General features: G+C 48.8%; 1 protein-coding gene across 3 annotated transcripts in view; it reads left to right on the top strand.

Moving 5' to 3' along the window:
* Positions 1 to 21,932, top strand: part of ALX4 (ALX homeobox 4) — a 41,591-nt gene that overhangs the window by 7,943 nt on the left and 11,716 nt on the right. For all 3 annotated transcript variants that reach the window (XM_054827393.1, XM_054827395.1, XM_054827394.1), the window contains one exon: positions 20,941 to 21,251. In XM_054827393.1, the coding sequence (XP_054683368.1) occupies positions 20,941 to 21,251 (311 nt within the window). The remainder of the gene's footprint in view (positions 1 to 20,940; positions 21,252 to 21,932) is intronic.

Below are 21,932 nucleotides of genomic sequence, written 5' to 3'. Positions count from 1 at the left end.
ATCTGATTTTCTGTTTTGTTTTCTGTTTGGTGGGTTATTTGGGGGTTTTTTTTGGTGAAAATGCAGTTTAAAGGTTTATCCTGTGCAGTTAATCTGCTTGCTGGAAACAGATGGTTGAATCAGTATTATTTCTAAATCTATTCTTTATTAGCAAGAACTATGTTCATTAGCTGTCAGGCAAGTGGGTTTTTAGCTGGTGATGGAGCCTGAAAGGTAAGCTGGTTTAGTTACTGATAGACATGCTGTACGCTGAGGCTGGGTGAAAACTCTGTGGGGATTGTGAAGGTAGCAACCACCTTTATTCAGTAAAAGTCTGAAAACACTATGAAACCAAAGAGGGGCAGTCAATAGAAAGTCAAGGGCCATCAGAGAAACGTTATCAAAATGAGGAACCTGAGGAAGAGATAGAACAAACATTTGGGCAGGCTTCTGTCTTGTGGAAATAAAAGAAAGTTGTAATGTCTCAAAATGACTCTTATCTGTTTGCTACCTACTGCATTTAGGGAGATGGAGCTTTGTGTGCAAACACCGCTGCATAAAACAAATACCTTGGGTCACCTCAGTTCCTGCTTGTAGTGAAAACTGCCTCCTCAAGACTCGGTATATTGGCTGACCGCTTCAGTCACGAGCGGTGATGCTGGTGTTGGGTAGGATGCAGTTTACAAAGAGGGAAACAGGGAACTGTATTAATTCTTTTGATGCAAGAAGGATCAGATAATAAAGGTGTTGCAGCTGTCTAACCTATTCAGGAGCAGTAGAAAGTGACAGGAATTTACATCAGAATCAAATCAAAACAAAACAAAATTGTAAACTGTGCACAGGGAGTGAGGGCAATATTGGGAATTTTCCCAGAAATGGTTGAAAACAATCTGAGAATAACTCTGTGCTGGGACAGTGCCCAGAGAGATCCAAAGGCACAGTTGCAAGACCCCAACTCCACGAGATGCTGGGGAGTGCACATGACACAGGATGTTTCACAGAAGATGTTTCACAAAACAGGGGAAATAGGAAAATGTTGTTCAGCCTGAAACTTAATAGGAGGCCTGAGTCACAGCAAGGTTTCTGAAAGAGTAGAAAATCATCTCAAAAAGGAAACCAAAGGATTATTGAGGTACCAGACTGCTGGGCGTGGAGTTGGTCTCAGGCTGTCAGGTCTGCCACCCAAGGGCTTGGGTCACCCGTAGGACTGGCCATTTCCAGCACGTGTGCTGTGTAACACAAACACGAGGAGGTCCGCAGCATTAGGTTTTTCCAGCCCCAGCAATGCCACTTGAGACAGGACGCCGTGGGAAGCCAACACACATCTGTGTGGCCAGCTGGAAAGAGGAGCCAGACCAGACAGAGCCCGACTCTGCAGCACTTGTTCACAGAGAAGAGCCTGAGGCCAAACGTGAGGGCACACTGGACTGGACCACGGTGCTGGTCTCTGTTTTGGGAGGCTGTGAGACCTTCTGGAGCAGTGTGGAGCACTTTTTCAGCCTTCCCTGGGATGGTGCATGCCCAGACCTTATCCTGGAGCAGAGTCAGGAGCACAACTGTGGCAAGGACCCATACCTGAGAGCTGAGAAGCACTGTGTTATAGACATAACCTGGCTTATCAAGATTTGGTCTGAACCTTCGTAAGCAGATTGGAGCCAGATATCAGTCTGAGCTAGACAGGACACAGCCAAATGCTAGAAGGCAAGAGGAAGAAGAGACCCACCTAAATTGGCAGAGATGCTGCAGACATTTTGTGTTCCTTATATCTCCAGATGCCAGTGAGGACTTCCAAGATAAATAGCCGATGGACCAATTGCTAGACACTTAGGCAGATTGTGGGGTAAGAGGAGGCCAGAAACACTCTATGAAGCTGTGGGATTTATGGCAGAACTTAAATAATGCATTTCAGCCCTTGAACAGGAGTCAGAGAGCTGCTACTGGAAGAGAGGGAAGCTGGTTGCTTTAAGTCATACCTGTGCTAGAGAGAAGAGTATTTCTGTGCAGTTCATACCACTTCAGGGTATTAGAAAAAGGGGACTTATGCTAGATAGAAAGCAATGGGGGATTGGCTACAACATCAAAGATGAGTGCAGCAGCTAGGTTAAGTGCAGCTTTGATGGGGAGGAGAAATATCCACAGAGAGAGTTGTTATAAATATATGGCTAGTCAGGACAGAGCTTCATGAAAATCTACTGAAAGGCCCAAACTCAACTCAGGAAACAGGGGGACTTGAAGCTGCACTTGCAGAGCTGGGTGATACTGGTTTTAAACTAGACTTGAGGCTGTAGCAAGGCTTTGTGGTGCCCAGGACTGGATATTAAGTTGGAGTTCAGAGCACCCCCTTCTTCCCTGTAGCCTTTAATAAGTTTCGTTTTGGGAAGGGTATTTTTGTGGCTGGTTGTACGGGAAATCCCCTTTTCCTTGGCCTTGGTGGCAAAAAATGTAGTTTTTGGTTGAACAACCTATTTGTCTCCATTTGGCAGCAATTCAGTTCAGAGGGATGCCCATGGGGGAAGCCAAGCAGCGAGGGGTTGCTGCATGTGTAATTAATAGGCATTGCAGCTGCTCATTCAGGTACTGCAGTTGCTAATTGAAACTAGACAGAGAGAGAGATGATGGAACAGTCCAAAATGGAGCTACCCCATGGGTATAAGGGAAGGCAAGGACTGGGTAAAGTGTCCTTGCTGGAAAGAAATGCATGCAGGAGACTGGATCTCCGGGATTCAGGAAAATGCTCAGCATAGCCAAGGTGGGAGGTGAACTAACACTGCATGCACATCACTGTGGTTGGTACTTTGTCAGTATCAGGGCCTTTCAGCCTGCAGTGTTTTATTTAAAGACATGGCTCATGTGAAAGAAAGAGGTTTGGGCAATCTGTTTGTGGTGCCTGCCTCCGTGGGCAGGCCCCTGAGCTGTCTTTTTGAGCTTGTAGCCAACTCTTGGACTTTATCTGTTGTCCTGGTTAGAAAAAAAGGCTAGCAAGAGCTTTGCTGTCTAATATGTTAATCAAAGGGTGCTTATGCCGTACCATTAATAGATAGTATCTGGGATGTGCCTTACTAGGTTCATTTTGGTTTCCACAGTGGATATCTGGAGGTGAAAAGGCTTTCGTGTTAGGACAAGTCCATCACAAACTGTAGCGTGGGTGTCCCACAATGTGTATAAGGCAACCCTCACTCAAGAGACCAACAGAGCTGGCATTGTATGGACAGCCATCCAATCCCTCCATTATAGCTGAGGGTATCCTGGTGTATGGTAAACCTTTTAATAGGAACTGATAATGTTTTATGAGCAGGCTGTAATGCACTCAAGGCTGCCAATCTGAAATTGAACCCAGAGTGAGGTGACCAGCTGAAAAGAGGTATAACACACACGCTGGGCAAATGCTCAGCCAGGGGCCATGGGGCAGTGCTTCCCCGATGCGAGGGAGGGCAGCAGGGCGCTGTCAGCCTGCCTGGCCTTGCAGGGCACTCATCCTGCTGCTGGAGGCTCAGCTGTGGACTTGCCAGGGTTACAAAAGCTTCACATGCTCCTTGTGAGAAGGGAAAGCTGCCTCAGTGGCCAGAGGAGAGCAGCTGGACATCTTCAGAGCAGAAGCAGTTTCTGTTGAACACAGCTGGGGGTGCTTGTAGGGTGGGGATGGCACTGACACGAGACTGAAGTCACCAAAGGCTAGTTCTGCCAACACCTTGTTTAAATGGCTTTTTTGGGGCAGACACCTCCCTCAGCAGGACAGCAAGAAAAGATTTGAGATCGCATCCTTTTTTTTTCTCCTTTCCTTCACAGTCTGCAGGAATGAAAACGCTCCTGCTTCATCCAGTAGATGTTGGTTTGCAAGAGCAGAGTTCAAGGAGCTAAAAGTATCCATCAAAAAGGGTCTTGGTATCAAACCAAGGTGTAATTGAAAAAAACCAAACCCCTCGTTTGGTAACCATATCAGCTTTGGAGGATAGACTGTCTTCAGAGTAGCAGGACAAAAGCTCTCTGGTCATGGTGGGAAAGCTTGAATTTAAAGATGAAATGTTGTATAGGAGATGGGGAAATAAAACAATGGGCGATGAGTATTCATGAGAGCTCATTATACCTGAAACATTCAAAAAGGAGGTTCTGAGGTTTCGGTGTGATGTCAAAACTGTTGGACATCTTGAGGTTGCAAAATCCTTAGTCAAGCCAGGAGAGAACTGGTTTTGAGGAAAATGCTGACAGATGATGGAAAATTACTACAGGAAATGTGATGCATTTCTTGCATATGATATATCTTAAAAGTGGGTCCCCAAAGATGGGGAGAAACCCTACTGAGCAGGGTCTCCTAGGGACCTTATTGTGATTCATTGCTGTTGATGTTGTTGGGTCTTTGCCTGAGATGGAATCTGCCAGACAATATTTGTTGGTAGCTATGGATTTCTTTAGTAAATAGCCTGAAGCTTATCCAAAAAGGAACCAAGAGGCTGTGATTGCAACCAAACTTCTAAGGGATGAATTTTTCACCATATTTGGGGACCTAGACATGAAGAGCGTGCAATAAGGCAGAGGCTTTGAGGCCAAAGTATTTTGGCAGGTTTGTCAGGTGCTAATAAATGCAATTGGAGGTATCCAGGATCCTACGGATGGTGGAGAGGGGAAGCTTGGCTGGTGCTGGGAGGAGGCACTGAGCCAAGTGCATGATGCTTGGCCTAGATGCCCCCACTTACATTGCCTGGTCTCCCAGTGCTGCTCCTCAAGGCCTTGGTATCTGCCTACCCCATGTCAGCATCTGAGAGACTTTAGTGCATCTTGCACGCCACCAGAAACCTGTGAGTGCGCAACTGAATCACGCCACAGATATTTTACATGAGATTGAGAGAAGGACCAGGACTAATCAAGCCCATTGTCTATTTTGTTGATTTTAATGACTTTCAGAGAAGTAGAAAAGGGAAAGTGCAGTCTGACCCCAGTCCTCCTTTTTAGACATTAGCCAAGAAACATAGCACACTCCTTGCAAAAGGTTCCTAAATTTGAGCCATTTAGTATGCGCTGGTCTGCCCTATCTGGACTCTGAAAAAATCAAGTGGAATGACTCGGGTTTTTCTAGAGAAAAACAAATGCGAGTATTGCCTCAGGCAGCATACGCATTCTCTGAAGTAGGCTTATGTGTGGAAACCTGGCTGATTCCACATCCTGTGGAGATGGAGAGATCAGGACCCCAAAGCAGATAAACCATGGTGTATAGCAACGTCCACATATGTGCATTATAGAGGCCAGTGGGTCCTGGCAGAGGAGGAGTTATATGGGGAACTGAGTGGGTCCCAAAAGCCAAGAATGCAGATGTGGATGTTGAGTCTGACAGAAATTAGCTCCCCACTGGGAAAAATAGGGAATGGCCTGGTTTAGCCCACAGATTTCAATAAACCAAAAAATTTTTCTGATAACTCCTTCTCAGGGGGTCAAAAGGAAAGGGAGCAGCAGCTGAAAGCCTGCAGTGGCATCCCAGGGGTAGCAGAGTCAGTCTGAGCTGGCTCTGTGAAAATGGCCTGACAGGAAAACACAATATGAGTATGTAAGTAGCTAAGTCAGTTGCTCTGACACTCTTCCTCCCCATCTATCTGAGATGAAGCAGGCCCATGGGCCTGGGTTCTGCTGGCAGGAGGCTGAGCAGGGGGTGGTTTTGCAGGGGTGCCTGGCGGTGGTGGGCGAAGCAGTTCCCTTTTGCTCAGTCCCATGCCAGACGTACTGACACAACAGTGTGACCATGGGCAAGCTGATGAAATCAGCAGATGAAGGCACTGAAAAACTGAAGACTGCTTGAAGCACATCCCAGAACAGGCTGGATATGCCCGGAGCAGGGGGCAGGGGTAAGCAGGGGACCCGGTGGTGCAGCGACGGTAGCAGCATAGCACCGTGGTTGAGCCCAGCAGGGCTGTCCCTGCTCACTCCTCGCCCTGCAGTGTCCTGCACAAAGGGAGGGATCTTGTGCCAGGCCACCCCTCTCCCAGGCGGGCAGCCCTGCTCCACAGCCCCCAGCCCTCCTGGCTGAGCTTTCCACTGGGGGCAAGACCCATTAAATAAAGAGATGGCATGCTGGCTTCCAGACTGTGCCTGGCTGGTAATAATCTATAGAGCTTCTCACTGTAGCATCTGAACATCACAGTCCATCCACTGACAGGAGGTGGAGCACCAAAGTTTCCTTTTCTGCTCATGTCGGATCATGTTCTTGACAACGTTACACACACACATACATCCCCCATCCCTCTCAGCTGGGAGTTGTTTTACAAAGGAGTTACTTACAGGGGAAGGTTATTTAGTCCAGTGTGTAATACGGTTTGAAGCAAATTGGGCTGTATAGCACTCATGCTATCCCTGTTTATAAGCCTCAGCTTCATCAGCTGTAGGAGGTGTCAATGGGGAAGAACAGTGTGATTTAATCTGATTTAGGAAGCTTCATCTTTGCTTTGGAAAACAGAGGACACAAGCTGCAAATACTCAGAGAGTCTCTAATTCCAGGCAAGCCTCTCGGTACCGGCAGGTGCAGCACAGGAGCTCTCTGACCCCTTCTTCGGGATGGAGAGCTTCTGCAGTTTCCTCTAGCACTAAAACCTTGACACCTTGGCTCTAAACCCCTGGCTTGTTGGAAGCTACAGCCTCGTAACTGTGTTCACTGAAGGAGTTTTGTAGTTTGGAGCCCCATTGTTTACATCTGACTGTATATCTTATCCTGAGAGCCTTATGAACAAAATGAATTGCAGCAGAAATCACACATTCCCGTACAGGCATGTTTGCCTCTTGTGAAGTCTGCAAAATCATGACCCAAATGTATGGTGAGATAGTAAATCTGAGAAGACAGTGTGCAAGAAGCCTCTTCTGAGATGAGAAGGGAGGAGAAAGCAACCTACTGCACCTCTCAGCAGTTTTCCTTGCAGACACTCTGAGCCCAAGAGCTGGGGATGCTTTGGGAAGCTGAGGCTAGCCAGTGCCTAGCGGTCCCACAAATACCAGGAGTCCTCAGACATTGGAAACTGATGCATGTATCTGTTCTTCCCAAATTTTATTCTTTCCCGACCCTTGCAGATAGGCTTATTTCTAAAGAGTGGAGGAAGACGGAACGGGTGAAAAGGGGTCTTGCTTACTCTCAGCTGGGAAACTCTGAAACAGTATGTACCTTTCAGACCAGTGCATTTGACATGTATTGGTTCCAGCCCATGTTTTATAATTGAGTATTTTATTCTCCTGTCTAGGCCATCCTGCCTGCAGTCACTCTTTCCACGTGCTTCCCACCTTGCTAGAAAAGGCAACTTTTAAACACCAAAGCTCTGGTTGTGGCACTGGCATAGGGATGGCATCTTCTTTAGGCAGAGCTCTTCTGAGCTGGGGGCTGTGTCAGCACGAGGACATCCACATGTAAATCAGAAATCTTCCAAAACAAGGGCTCTCCTAAGGGAGTATTTTGGGAGACAGGCAGCAGGAAGAACGAACACCCCTTGCGTTATGTTTGCAAATTGTGAGCCAGGTATGATTTTTCGAGGTCTGCCTTGGACCCAGGATTGTTGTTGGGATGATGTTTATGAGTAATCTTTGGTCAGCAGGTTGTGCATGTGTGTCAGCTGGTGCAAGAGGTAGGCAACTGAAAGGTGAACTGTGCTGGTGAGTGGAAGGTAGATACATGGTGGACACATAAAATAAGAGTCTTTTCTGTTCCCTGGATGGATGACCATCACTGGCAGAAGCATGTTTCTGGGGCAAATACTCCTTTTCACGAGTTCCTAAAGATGATTTCTGTAAATATGTGCTAATGTTTACTTGACATTTGCAGTCACTCATATCGATATGATCCCATCCTGGAATGTTAACTGGAAACAAACACAAAAGTGGGCATGAGATCAGCTGATGTGGATACAGTTTTTAATTTAGGCCGATTTTCATGGTCATCATCTTTCACGTAATCAGCCAGTTCTGCTGAGAATTAGCAGTGCTCCAGGAGCTTCACTGTTTCCAAGATTCATGATTTTTTTTGTTCTCTGTTAGGAAGTGTATTACCAGAGTCACTGTTGTTTGTGTCTACTGTCTGACACTTCCTACCAAAGTCCTGCCTCTGGTTGCTTCTAACTTAATCAAAACTTAACAATTTGGCCTAAAAGTTCCCACAGCAGTTGTTTGCCTCTGGCTGTTTTTATAATACTATTTTTTTAAAGTTCTTCTGAATCAATTAAGCTGTTTCCAAGAACCTAGCTAAAACTAAGCACATTTTTGTTTTCTCCGTGTCAGAAAAAAATGGCAATGACTTTTTCAAAAGTTCTGGTGCACTCTGCTGTGGAGCAAGGACATCAGGCTCACAGTGGAGCTGGGCTTTGGGTAGGAAAAGTGCTTCCTGTGTTTCCTCTGAAAAATTATCTAAGAACAAGCCCTAAGGATCCATGGTTCTCACTTGCTCAGTCGTGACAGCTTTGATTTTCGCACCTAAATACACTGCAAATTTCCCATGTTCTGGGTGTTTTTCCAGGCAGGTGTGAAGTCACTCTTCTTGCAGTGGCCGTTTATTCAAATAGATGGTCCAGCCTTCCTTGGACCCAGGCAAAGTAGGGGAGCACATAGTTTGATATAACTACAGACACGAGAAAAGCTGTATCTGGGGAAGCAGCAGAAGGCTGGGATAAGAAATCTGGATGTGGCAGAATGGTCTGAAGGCTGGGGAGTGTGTCAGACTGAAAGGGGGCTTAGGAATGGGTGGCAAAGATACAAAGGTATTGCATGATTCAAGGCATCTGAGAAGTATACTGAGGCCAGCAGGACATTCATCTCCAAGGTGCAAAAATATTAGACAATGCTAAGTACTTTATAAAACTCAGGCATAAGTATCTCAGAGCAGTTGTTCTGTGCTTGGTCGCTCTCCGTCTTGGTTTGCCATCCCTACAACATGAGCAGTAGTGGTGTCTTGTCTCACTGGGCTTGTGGCACAGGCATCTCTGTGCGACCTTCTGATATAGCTTGGTGAATGCTGCAGGAAGCCCAGAGGACACTACTGAACGGGGTGTGGATGCCATGCAGTAAGGCTTGCCTTCACATGCTGGATGATGAAAAGAAAATGGAGAACTGTTCACCAGTGGTAGGGATGCGATACATATGATCTGAAGATCCAGGAAAAAAGAAATATGTTAGAAAAGAAATACAAGAAAAGGCACAAAAACTCTTCACATGGTGCTCTCGCTGCTCATTCTCCTTGTGTCCTATAGACATGTTTGGTCCCTGCATTGGGTGTAATCGTGGTGCCAAGCAGCCAGGGGCCACCCCAGCTGGCAGAGGTGGCTGCAGTCCATCAAGTCCATCAGTGCTGGTGGAGCCACACTGCTTCAGATGCCATCCACAGCTACAACAGCGTGAGGGGCAAATGTCCTCTCCAGTCCAGTCTGTCTCCAGAAAAATTTGGTCCCAGAGTAGCTTCATAAAGGAATTCAGTGCTGCAGGTGATGGTGAGAGATCCACATCCTGGGCTGGTTTGGTCACCACCAAGTGCAGTGGCCAGACCCTGGTAACTTCAGTGGTCAGGGTCGAGTGGCTGGAGAACACACATAGGGCAGGCGGACGCTGTGGGAGTGCGGCTCGCTGGGCATGGGCAATCTGGGGGGAAAAGTGAGCCACAGAGGTGGAGAAGAAAGTAAAGGTTGAATTCTCTTGGCTCATGCAAACCTACTTCTTTCTTTTTTTCCCCTGGTGACAGTTAAACATCTTGCAAGGTGAAGTAGTCCTCAAGTGAAACGAAATCTCCCTTCTCAGGCCTCGAAGTGCATAATGCATAATTACTTGACAAGCACAGTTTACCCTTTGAGCAATTCACAGCTCCCCTTTCGCAAGTAAGAACACACTTTTGTGGATGTTTTCCTTGTTCAGTACTACCTAATGGATTTTTTTTTTCTTAATAACTGTCATTTGTCCTGCATCTTGCTATTCTCAACTCAAAATGAAAAATGTAAGTTGCTGGCTGTGAATACTATTCATTATTCCTTTACCAGAGGAATCTTAGACACATTCATCCCATTTCCTCTTCGTGCCTCATTGTCAATAAACCTTTGCCTTGCTGCTTCTGTAAATCATTTTCATCCCTTTTCTTTGTGAACCATGTGCTCGGGCTCTTGCACAAATGTCTCAGGAGAGTAATTGGCCAAGTCATGTAGTATCGTTTTTACTCCTTGATAAGCTGTCAAAACTTCATTAAGAGGAGATTATTAAACTGCACATACGTATTTTTTCTGGATGAAGAAAGCATTGCACTTAAACTGTGAAGCAAGCAGGGTTTCCCAATATTTTCCTGAGCAGAGCGGCTTGCACCAGCGGTTGGTATTATTCAAAAGACTTAGATGATCCTGGCTTCCATGGGAAACACGCACCTTATCTCTGCTGTGATATGAAGGATGCAGAGCTAAGCCTCCAGAGAGAAAAGTGCACTAAGCTGGGGGTTAGATTTCAGGGCTGAGGATAAATGGGGGAGAGTTTCAAACATCCTTCCCTTCCTCCCCATGGCCCCAAGAGAGAGAGATGCAAGGCGTGAGAGCGTAGCAGCCGCAATTGATGGTGGGCTCCCATCAGAGGCTGGAGCAGTGATTACAAGCCACTGCCATGGCGGCTGCTCTTTGTGACAAATGCCAGTGGTGGACGTAGACCCAGACCCAGGCTGGGGCAGGGGAGGACCAGCTGCCGCAGAGGCTGGAGGGAGCCTACAGAGGCCAAGAGTTTATTAAACTTCAGTTTAACTGGAGGTGAAATACGTTCCTGTAATGCAGGGCAACAGAGGTTAATGGAGTCCTTTCTGTAGACATTTTATGACACTCTTTGGGGATACATATAAGAAGACTGGGGCGTTCTGAGTAATTTAAATAAATATTTGTTTAGACTGTGTAAGGGCAACTGGAGTTTCCTGGCAGGTCAGTCTTAGATGGATTTTTTCTTTCTTTGCCCTTTCTCCCCAGCTATAGCGTAGACACGCTGCGGTTCACGGCCAGGCCGCACAGTGTAGCTATGTCCCCCCAACGCTTTGAAACAGCTCTCCCAGTCAGTGAGACCTTGAGGCCACTGTGCACCCCCTGTACTGCATGGGGGGCTCATGGGGACCAAGGACGACAGCCCCTGGCTAGCAGGGGTGGCCAGTGCCCTCAGACGCTGTCAGGAGTCCAAGCTTCCCTCTCTCCCTCGGCACCAGCACCTTCTTGGCAGGAAAACCCCACGGGGCTGCTGCACCATTCCCATCTCCTGACCCCACGGCAGGGAGATTTCATGCAGTGGGTCACCTGAGCAATGGAGTGAGGAGGGGTATAGAGGTTGGGGGAAACAACCTGCCCGATTAGGTTTGCTGTTAGTTATTTTGTCTTCATTCTTGGTTGGCAAATTCCCAGTTTGGTTGTGCTGCTTCTTGCTTCAGTTTGTGATTTTGCTGCCCTCTTTCTCTCTGCCAGTAAAAGCTGATGCCAGCCTGTCACGCAGTCCCGGTGACTGTGAATTGGTGGGTTTGGTAGCCAGAAACCTAATTTCTTTCTGGAACACTTCTAAAAGCCTAGTGCTTGTAGGAACATTAGCAATTCCCAGACCTGGCCAGCCTTGAGTTTTACAATGTGCAGTCAGAATGGAAATAAGTTTTAGCTGTGCTTCCAAGAATGGGCAGGTTTGGGGAAGGCTGAATGTTTTTCTTCCCTTGTCCAGGCCTTTCTTTACTAATCAGCTGTATAAAACTGAAGAACAGCAGAACTATTTTCTTAAAGAACCGGCCCAAACTTTGGCCCAATGTTTAAACTCAACCCTTTCTGTGGTTCAGTGAGGTTCAGCCAACTTTGGGTGTTTTCTGTTTTTACTTCAGCTTTCCCATCACTACTGCTTTCCAATTTCCAAGCAAAAATGGTAGCACCCAAACCCCCCTGAGATGTGCTGTACTTCGGTAGCAATGGGGCTGCTGCAGCATCTCATCCAGACTCGGAGTCCCCAGTTCTTCTCCACAGGGGCATCTGGGGGTCCACGTTGGAAAGCATGAGAAGCAGCACAGGAGCTGTGCTGGGCGGATTTGTTTGGGCTTGTCTGACTGCCTGTCTGAAGTACATAATGCGTCACTTTAAGCATAAGGGTAGTCCAGGGACACACATATGCTGCAGTGCTTTGCTGGATTAGGGCTGCAGGCTGGCTGCTTCAGCTAGGCAGAGCCCGCTCAGATGCCTCTCCAGCCAGTGCCTGCAAGCCTTTTGAAGTTCATCTGTCACTAATTTGAAACAGGACTCCATAATGCAGAGGCAGCTGAGCTCTTGCTCAGCTCGTGACAAAATGGCTCTAATCTTCCTCCTCCTGCCCCTCTGCTCTGCTGGTTATTTCAGGTTGCAGCTTCAGTCCTGTCACCAGCAGCACAAAACAGGCCACTGGAAGTCACCTCTGGGAGGCAGCTGAACTTCAGCAATGCATTGCTGCCTCTGCTGTGAAGAGGTTGCTTTTGCAAAGCAGCAGACGGAAGAATGCAGAGAGAGACAGACTGACGGACAGACCGACCGACCGATGGTGTGAACACTGTCCAGGCAGGCATAGGCACATAGGATGGGGTGAATCACTCTCCAAGCTGGCAGCAGGGAATTAAACTGTGCCATAGCCAGACATCAGAGCAAGGCTCAACTCCCTTCCAGCTGTTTTGCCTCACCAGGCCTCCCCACCAGCTAGAAGGAGCGTCCCCCATTCTTCTCTAACTCAATGGCTGATTTGTATCTGCTGTCATACGTGTTGCTTCGCTTGGCATGCGGTTAACGTGGAAGGCAAACACGTGTTGAGACTGTGGAAGGTTGCACCAGTGCCTTGTGCCTCCTCTCTCCCCGACCGAGCAGATGCCCTGCTCACCCAGCACCCAGTCTTGGATGGAAATTGTAGGGCAAATGTCTGGGGCGTGTTGTGGGGAAGAGGAAGGTGCTGACTGGTTGCAGAGGAAAGCTCTGGAGGAGATGACAACTTGCAGTGAAGAGCCCCCTTTTGTCTTGCAGTGCTCAGGCAAGGGATCTTTTCCAATCCTTGCGGTGGCCAAAGGGCATGGGTGAGGTTAAGATGAATACATAAATCAGCATCCGATGGGGAGGCTTATGCTCTTCCTTTCAGAGTGAGAGCTTGGCCCTAAGCCCTGCATCACCCTCATCTGTCACATCTGAACAACACTTCGTATTTCCACAGGCACTGAATGTCACTGCTTGCCATCAGCCCCAAAGCTCCCCAGTGCTTACCTTCCCCTGCTGCAGTTACAGGGCCTGGCTTCACAATGCCTCGGAGCAGGGAGGAGGGTTGAATCCTGGCTACCTTAAACACTGTCGCCATGTAACTCAGCTGGAGATAACTTCCAAACAGGGGAGGAGCAACCTTGCAACCTTGCTGTCTCTAGATTTTTCTAAAGGAAACACAACCCTGACAGAATTGGATGATCCTAAAATAAGGCAGACAGGTGGATGGGACAGATGCTTCCCCAGATGCTGACGGTCAGTTAGTGACACTCAGCTCAGACAGGAGCGGGACAGAGGCCCCACATGAGGTCAGTGCATCCAGGTGTCCAAAACCCTATAGCACCTGTCTGTGGAGAATGGAAGTCTTCAGCAAACAGCATGAGGACCTGCCCGTTCTGCCTTTCATTTACCCAAGGGTCTGTGGATCTTTTTGGACCTGGCTCCCAATAAACAGCTACTAGCCTGTGTGTAGGTATGAGTCTATGACTGAGACCATCCCATTCAATACTTTGTCCTATATTAGTGATGCTGATTTCTTTTTCTTGATGAGCTCCCATATTTTGCCTTATTCAGCATTGAGCCCGATCTTCAGAGCAGTTAGGTGCTCACATCTGGTTCTGAGGAACTGGAGAAAAGCCAAGACCCTCAGGTGACCATGGCCATGGCAAGGCAATGCAGGATTGCTTTGGAAGGAGACTACTTATGCAAAATGTTTCAAATTCAGAGCCAAAAGGAAACTGAAAGCCCTTTCAAGCCCCCTTCAGATCCTTGCCTGCTTCATCCATCTTCCTTGGCAGACGAGCACTGGTGATATATCAGTTCGGAGGTACTAGGTGGCTTTTGGTTCACATGCACTGTTTTAGGTGGAGACCCAAGTAGGACATAGCAGAAACCCACAATTATTTCCCAGCTGTTTGTGACATGCCTACAGTGGGAAATAAAAGAGACATTTTAAAATGCTGTCGCTGACCCATCTTGACTGTCTTACTTTCAAGCAGGACTTTGCATGTAGCCTGGCGTGCTGAAAACCCGTAGCTGACCACCCTCAGCCCTATGCTTGGGGCTGCATTTGTGGGATCTCCTGAGGGTCTGGCTGCCACTGAGCTGCACAGAGGTGGCTGTCACCTCCCTCTGCTGTCACTTAAAAAGCCATCTTGTGGCTGGTCCTGGCACAGCAGACCACATCCCCAAGGCACTGTGTCATCTCCTGTGGCCACTGAAGGAACATCTTCAGGTGTTAGAGAGGAGAGAACCAGGTCACTAAGAAATCAATGAGTTCATCAGAGAGAAGCAAGATGCCCAGCTCCAGAATATTTGGTATAAACAATAATCTCCTTTCATATTCAGTAGTGAGGAAGCTGTGATATGCAACTAAGCAGTTTCATTTTTCTCCCCATGGAGGCAATGGCTCTTTTCCTATATCACATTCTGGGAACCAGAAAGAGAGCCACAATTACAGAAGGTTGCTAGAAACAATTTTGTGTCTTCAAAATTTGTTAGTCAGCTCTTTCCTGCTGTTCAAATGAATGTGCCACATCCAGAAGGACTTGGGGCATAAACTGTGCCTTTTTGCTTTAGCCACAGCTTATATGAGGAGTTTTTAGAATTGATGTGTTTATATAAAAACCAGTTTTGTTAGTGTCCTTTAAATAACATGAAAGAGCAGTAAGCAGTGCATGTTGCCTTTATACAGATGGTGCTGAGCTCTCCCCAAGTAGCCACAGGGTGTGTGAATTCAGCTAATCAACGAATAAAGCAATACGTGCCCTCAAAAGCAGATGTTTGTATGGGGAAAAAAAGCTAGTTCAGAAAAAACCCAAGAGGAGCAGCAACTTCCACAAACAAATAACACACATGTGGACACACGCACACGTTCCCCAGGCTTGCTGTGAGGTAAACTTCTCAACAGTGCTAGAGTTAATGTTTATCAAGCTGTCTGTCCCCAAACCCACACAGTGGTTTACTCCAGGAGAACATAACCAGCCAGGCACAAGAGGGTCTAAGTGCAGCCAGGGCTGAGGTGGTTTTGACTCCTGGGGAAGCATCTCCGAGGCACGCAAAGCAGAGACAGAGCTGGTGACTTAAGTTATACACTGGCTGCGGGGCGGCAGAAGGCCTATGGAGCCATGGGTGCTGTGTGGCACCTTTGGCCATGTCCCCAGACTGCCTTTCAGGAGCAGAAGGAGTTTTTGAGATATTTCTGCTCCAGGCCTTAGTGTTGCTCCCACTGTATCCTCTCCTCAGAAAAATGTCTCTTCTTGAAGAGAGGGGCCCTAGGTGCAGTCAGGAGAAGCACAGTAGAAACACCTCTCTCTCCCTTCCTTCCTTCTACAAGTAGATATTCGTACAGGAACCAGTTCTGCTTTATGCAAACTCAAGGGAACTGCTGGTAGGCTGGATACAAGGAGATGTGTTCATCCTCATCCAGAGTTGAACTGGAGATGCTCCAAATGGTTTCTGCTTAGCAGCAAGGCTAACTGGCTTCCACAACAATGTCAGTGGCTTATGTCTTATGTAGACTTCTACCACTTGCATTTAAGAGGTGAATGTTGCCCAGTTTTACACCTCAGTTGGGCTCAAGAGTGAAGGTATGATCATTGCTAATAAAACCGGTGATTCTAAATTCTAGGTCTTCTCTCCATCTTTAAACTCTTCTCTAGATCTGCAGGTTGGAAGAGCACTCACTCCCTGAATGGAAATAAACCTAAAGATTTGGGCCTTTGTACCTCTAAAATCCAGATGCTCCATTTTATCCTATATAACCCAAAATATGGATATTTTTAAAATGATAGCCCTGTGCTGACTTCTGGACTGCAATGACAGACAGGAGGCAGAAGGCTGCAACAGACAATTTGGGAACAAGTATAATGGCTTCAGCATGTGTTAAGGCAGGATCACGACAACTGGATAAGGTTACTACGGCCGGCCAAGTCCTGGAGGTGTGCTGGCTGGGTTGGTGGTGAAAATCTTCCTTGGTAAGAAATGTAGAATACACTGCCCAAACCATATCTAGGCAAAATTTTAGCACTGGTATTTAAGCAAGAGTTGAGAGAATCACGTTAAGAGCCAGGACTGGATTTAAAAGGCTTTCTTAAACATCTGCACTAGAGGTTTTGGGTTTTTTTTAAAAAAAAAAGCATCATTGCTATGAAAAGTAAGAGTCAGACCACGACTGTGCAGGGAGGGAGAGGCACCATGAAATGGCCAGTGTTAGGAATCCATAGGGATCTGGGGATGGCAGGGGAGAAAACCCCTGGGCAGGAAGGCACGGCTCTGACACACGTTGTTTGGTGTGGGAGCAGAGAGGCTGCCTGGTGCAGCCACACGCCACCCGTGCCACATGCTTTGCATGTGGGTCAGCCACCTGTGGGCAGCCTCTGTGAGACACCTCGTGCCAGTAGGTGTCCAGGTGTCCCAGGCTCTGCTCGGAGCCCCCCAGGGCTGGGATAGCGTGGGGGTCCTCACTGAGACCGTAATAGCTTGGACAAGATGCTGCCGGAGCAGTGCATTAGCAATGCTAAGATCCTGCTGGCTGCTTTGCCTGGTGCCCAGGGCAAACAGCCCTGTGCTGGCTGTGTCCCTGGGTTTTGCTGGCCATGTAGCTGTCTTGCAGCCTTGTAGGCTGTGGGGCTGCAATCACAGGATCTATGTGAAGGAGTCTATCATGAAGGAGTGTGGCTTGTCATTCATGTGCTGTGCAAAGGAGACCTATCATTTCAAGTTGAGCCCAAAGTTGTGTGTTTGAAATGTCCCACTCTCCATTGCCATGCTTGCATGCACCAAGCTGACTTTGCTCTAAATTAAATTTCATGGATAAGATGATTGTACATAGAGAAGATTTTACTTCATAGCCCTCCCAAAACAGCACACTTCAGGAACAAAAGAGATATAAGCTGTGAATCCAAAGATTGAGACACCATGGTGAAAATGACCGTTCCCCCCAGGAAGGTGTCAGCAGAGCAGCACGATGCTTGGCTGTCCCGAGGGCTCACCGCATGGCCATGTGTGCAGCATGGTCTGTCTCCTGCACCCCCTTCCTCCTCCAAGGGCAGATGCAATGAGATTGGAAAGGCATATCCCCTCCAGGTGAACTGGGGATGCAGGTAGCTCTCCTGCACAAAGAGGAGCAGCGTGATGCTCGGGGCCCATGTTCCCAGCTGTCCTGGGCTGTCCCTGCCCATTGGCAACTGACACAGGGTGACTCAGGGAAGGTCTTGGAAGTTCTGATGGTCTAGCAGGCAGCCAAGGCACTGGGAGAGCAGGGTGTAAGTGTGGGAAGACAGAAAATATTCTCCTCCTACTGCCGAGGGCAAGGACGGAGTTGTAAGCAGTGCAGGAGGCACCAAGCAGTCCTGTCAGGCTTGTAAGGGTGCAATGATGCTCACATTACCTCCTTGTCACGGAGATCTTCACAACATGTAACTCAAGGTCTCTCTAGGTTTGATTAGAAACAGACACCCCAAACTTTGCACTGAAACTTTGAGGCCATCTCCAGTTACAGGAAGTCTGGGCATATCCATATGCAGATGTATGCAATTTGTTTCACTTCAGCAGTTAGCATGACTGTTTTGAGGTCAGGGAGCCTGTTCCTAGGGAATGAGAGTTACTTCTTGGGATGCTTAGCCAAGGGTGGATGCACGCCATCCCCTCCCTACGCCACCATCCGTGCTCCCTGCCTCCTGCCCTCTATCCCACTGTCGCTGCCCCTCTCACAGAGACAACTCATCCCTGCCAGTGCCCACAGGAGCTGGAGGTGAAGGAGCCTGTGGGAGCTGCAGCGTGGGAGCATGAAAGCAGCATGGCTGAGCCAGCAAGGAGGGCTCTGGGCTGGTGGCAGGCAGGCATGGGGACACCCACCATGTGTGCAGCGGGGACGGTCACTTGCTCCTCGGGGCTGATGTCTTGTGGCTGCTGAAAGTCCTGGGCCCAGCTCCCAGCTGCAGTTTGAGCTATGCAGTCAACGAAATTAGATTAGACCCAGAGCTTTTCTGTGTGTGTGTGTGTGCTTGTGCAGACCCTTCCCCACGTAGCTGAGCTGCTTGAGCAGATAAGAAACAACAGAGGAGTTCCCAAGAGAAGACTTCAGGTCTTGTGTTTGCTGCTGCTGGAGTCACAGGGGACCTGGGAGTTAGGAGGGCAGCCAGCACAAAGGCATAGGGGAAAAGGTACTGAGCTTCCTGACATCATAAATAATAAAAAAAAAAGGAAGAAAAAGTTTCCTGGAATACTTTTATTTATGTATTACTCCACCTCTGCTGACTTTCATAGGCAGTGGTCCATTGCTGCAGACTTTCTGGAACTGTTTTATTATCACTAGTTTTGAAAATAATAAATATAATGGCTGTAGCGTACAATTTACCCAGATTGTCGGGCAGGGCACTGTCTCTGGCCATTTTGGATGGGCCTGTCCACCTGCATACCCCAGGAACGGCAGAGCAACTTGGCCCGTTGGAGAGCACAGGTGCAAAGAGGAGGCACGGTGGCAGTCACCGGCCTGGACAGCTGTCCTGGTGCCCAGGGAGTATAAATCTTGACAAAATGTTCCTAAGGAACAAAGTGAAGAGAGTTGAGGTAGAAAACATCAGGCTTTGCTGAGCTTTACAGGGAGCTCCTCAAAAGCCTGAGGGAACAGTGTTAGAAAAAGCAATAGATCTGAAAACACAGTAGGGTAGTAGTGGCAGATAGCTCCTGCATCTCTGGTGCCGTCGTCCCAGTCCTGCCCTCGACTCCTCTATACTAACTGGGCAATTGTTTTTCTCAAATCCCTTTGATAGCTAATCCTTCAAAGCTTAAACCTGGGCCTTCCTTGCCCTCATACCTGAGAGTAACAGATACATTTCATCTTCCTGTTTTCATGCCAATCACCTCAATGCAGTCTTTCTGCTACGAAAGTGAGAAAAGGGCGAGGATACGTGCATCTTCTCACAAGCTTGCACATGGGCTTTTGGCTGTGAAGCCATGACAGAGCTGTTCACAGAAGGGCTAAACTGTAAATATACAGTGAATTAGGTGGTAGGATGTTGTAACAAGGGATGAGTGCTGGGAAAAATGGCGACTTCCAAAGACATGAGCTAAGATGCCTAAGCTGGAATTAATGACCCTGGATATGACACTGCTGAGGGAAATCTTCCGGTGGGGATGTCACTAGATGGTGGAGCTGTTTCCCAGAAAGATCAATCCAGGACTGAGACCATTTAAAAACAGGCTAATGTGAAATTTAAAAAACAAAAGATTAGCCAGTTGGCATGATCTTGGCTTGGTAAGGAGAGCACGGATAGGAAGTACCATTGCACCCTTTCCTTCCCAGACTTTTAGGAGCCGAGTGTAGCAGCTCAAGGTTAAACCCTGCAGTAGGGCTACCATGTTTTGTATTGAAAGATCCCAGCCAGAAGTGTGGGCAGGCAGGACACCAGGCTGCGCAGCACATGCCGGGTGGGCCAGCTGCTCACACAAATCCTTCTTTTTCTGTTCTGGGGACGGCCTGCTGCACGAAGCAGTGGCAGCAGGCAAAGGAGAGCCACAGCCACTTGTCATCAGAGGCACTACATGCCACTGGGTCCTCACCAGGATCCTGCTGGTATGGCAATGGTCTTCCTAATGAAAGGGACACCACCCTTGCTGGAGGCAGTAGGTGGGAAGGAGAGGACACCCCATCACAGCACCCTCTGCCTGCACCTGAAGGCATGCACACCTGGTTTCACTCATAGCTTAGAGAGGAACCAGCTCACTGCAGTGGTTGAAATATCCAACTCCTGCTTTGCCATACTGCTCTCGTATGTCATGGCCCGTTAATTATTAATTGCTCAGGGCAGTCAGGCAGGAACAGCCTCCAAGGCTGCAGTCAGACTCCTCTCGTTTCTCTCTGCCCCGCACACAGGCTGGATCATTTCCATAGGTGTCCCACACCAGCCTTTTCTGCGGCGCTGCGTGCCATTCATGGCCTCTTTGCCGAAAGCAGCGCAAGTCCTCGCAGAGGGCTGTGGGGGTGACTGTGAGGCATCAGTTGGGAACACTCTGCTGGCACACCATCATTACCTGGGGATGTATGAGCAGAAAACAGATCCCCCTGAGCGCACACATAGCTGCTATGTGCCCCTGGCTTTCTAGCATGTGTTGGTAGGGGTGCACAGATGGGCTGGGGACTAGGAACTGTCCTCTGAGGCCCAGGTTTGGGCCTCTTTGTCTTCACAGACCTCTCCTGTGGCCAGGACTAAGGAATGTAGTGCTCAGTGGGGTTCAGTTCCACTGTGGGTGGTGGGAGGGTGAAGGAGGGTCTCGCTGGAGTACATGCACATGAGTATGCCAGGCTTAGCCTTCCACCCATCTCCCAGAGGGGGACCAGGAGGAGCTGGCAGAGCTCACGTCAACCTCCCCTTCCCCAGCTGTGTTGTCACCCACAGGCTGCGATCAGCCCCCTTCCATAACAGCCCCCTCTTCCCTTGAAGAGAGCCCAGCCAGGTGCCTGTGCTGCCCCCGAGCTGAGCTCCAGCACCCACTGAGGCCAGCAGCTTTCCTGCACCCAGGGCAGCCGTCTGCCTTGCCTCGCCTCCCTCCTCTGCCTCTGCCCAGAGTGGTGTCAGCCTCTCTGCCTGCATTTGGGGGCTGCTGTCCAGCTGCCATGGCTAGCTTTAATTGGTTGAACCAATTAATTGGTTGAAAGATTTACATCTGTTTTCTTCTCTCTCTCTCTCTCTGTCTCCCCCTCCCTTCCCTACCCTGCTCAAACCTGCTCTCCTCTCCCCTCCCTGTCCTCCCACCCAAATAGGTAAGGAGAGCAGTTTGGGAGAGGCTGACTTGCAGCAGAGCTCTGACCCTTCGGGAATGGACAGCAGCTACCTCAGCGTGAAGGAGGCTGGGGTGAAAGTGCCCCAGGACAGGGCTAGCACGGACCTCCCCAGCCCCATGGACAAGGCTGACTCGGAGAGCAACAAGGGCAAAAAGCGGAGGAACCGCACCACCTTCACTAGTTACCAGCTGGAGGAGCTGGAGAAGGTCTTTCAGAAGACCCACTACCCAGATGTCTATGCCAGGGAGCAGCTAGCCATGAGGACAGACCTCACTGAGGCTCGTGTACAGGTAACGGGGGATGCCCGAGGGGTGGGCGAGCTGCAAACCAGCCCCTGATCTCTGGGGAATGAAAACATAAGCCCTGCAAATGTGTTGTCCCATGCCATGCCTGAGGTCACCTGCAGCCCCACCACAGCCTGCAGGCAGCCGAGCCCTAGCCAGAGCCCGTGCTGCAGGCTGGCACGCTGCTCCAGTGTGCTGAGGCACAGGGACAGGACGGGGAGGCACATCCATGCCTGATGCTAGTTGGGCTGGTGTCCTGAGCTGCACTGTTCACAGAGAGGTGTCTTGTCCTTCAGCTAGCAGGGCAGCAGGCAGGTAAGCCTCACCATCATCCTAAACAAATCTATTACAAAAACTACTTTCTTCAGAAGACTTAGCAGGGGACACAGGCTCATTAGTCTGAGTGGGAGGATGCTCTCCCACAGTATGGCCTCTTTCTGGCAAGATGGGGATGCAGAGCTGACCAGGACGTTCAGTACCAGAGAGCATGAGGTGATACAGGAGAGGCAGCTCTTGCTGCTTGCTTGGTTAAGCAGGCACTGAGACTGCACAGAGCCTGGTGATCTGGAGTAAAGAGGTGCTCCCACCATCTTGAGAGGAGTAGGAGAGTGAAACAGCCATGCTGCAGTCTCACTGCCTCCACCACACAGGTGCCAGCTCCCATGAACCAGCTCCCCTGAACTACCC

Source organism: Grus americana, chromosome 5 (assembly GCF_028858705.1).
Source record: "Grus americana isolate bGruAme1 chromosome 5, bGruAme1.mat, whole genome shotgun sequence".
Lineage (NCBI taxonomy): Eukaryota > Metazoa > Chordata > Aves > Gruiformes > Gruidae > Grus > Grus americana.
This window is presented reverse-complemented; position numbering and strand designations above follow the sequence as displayed.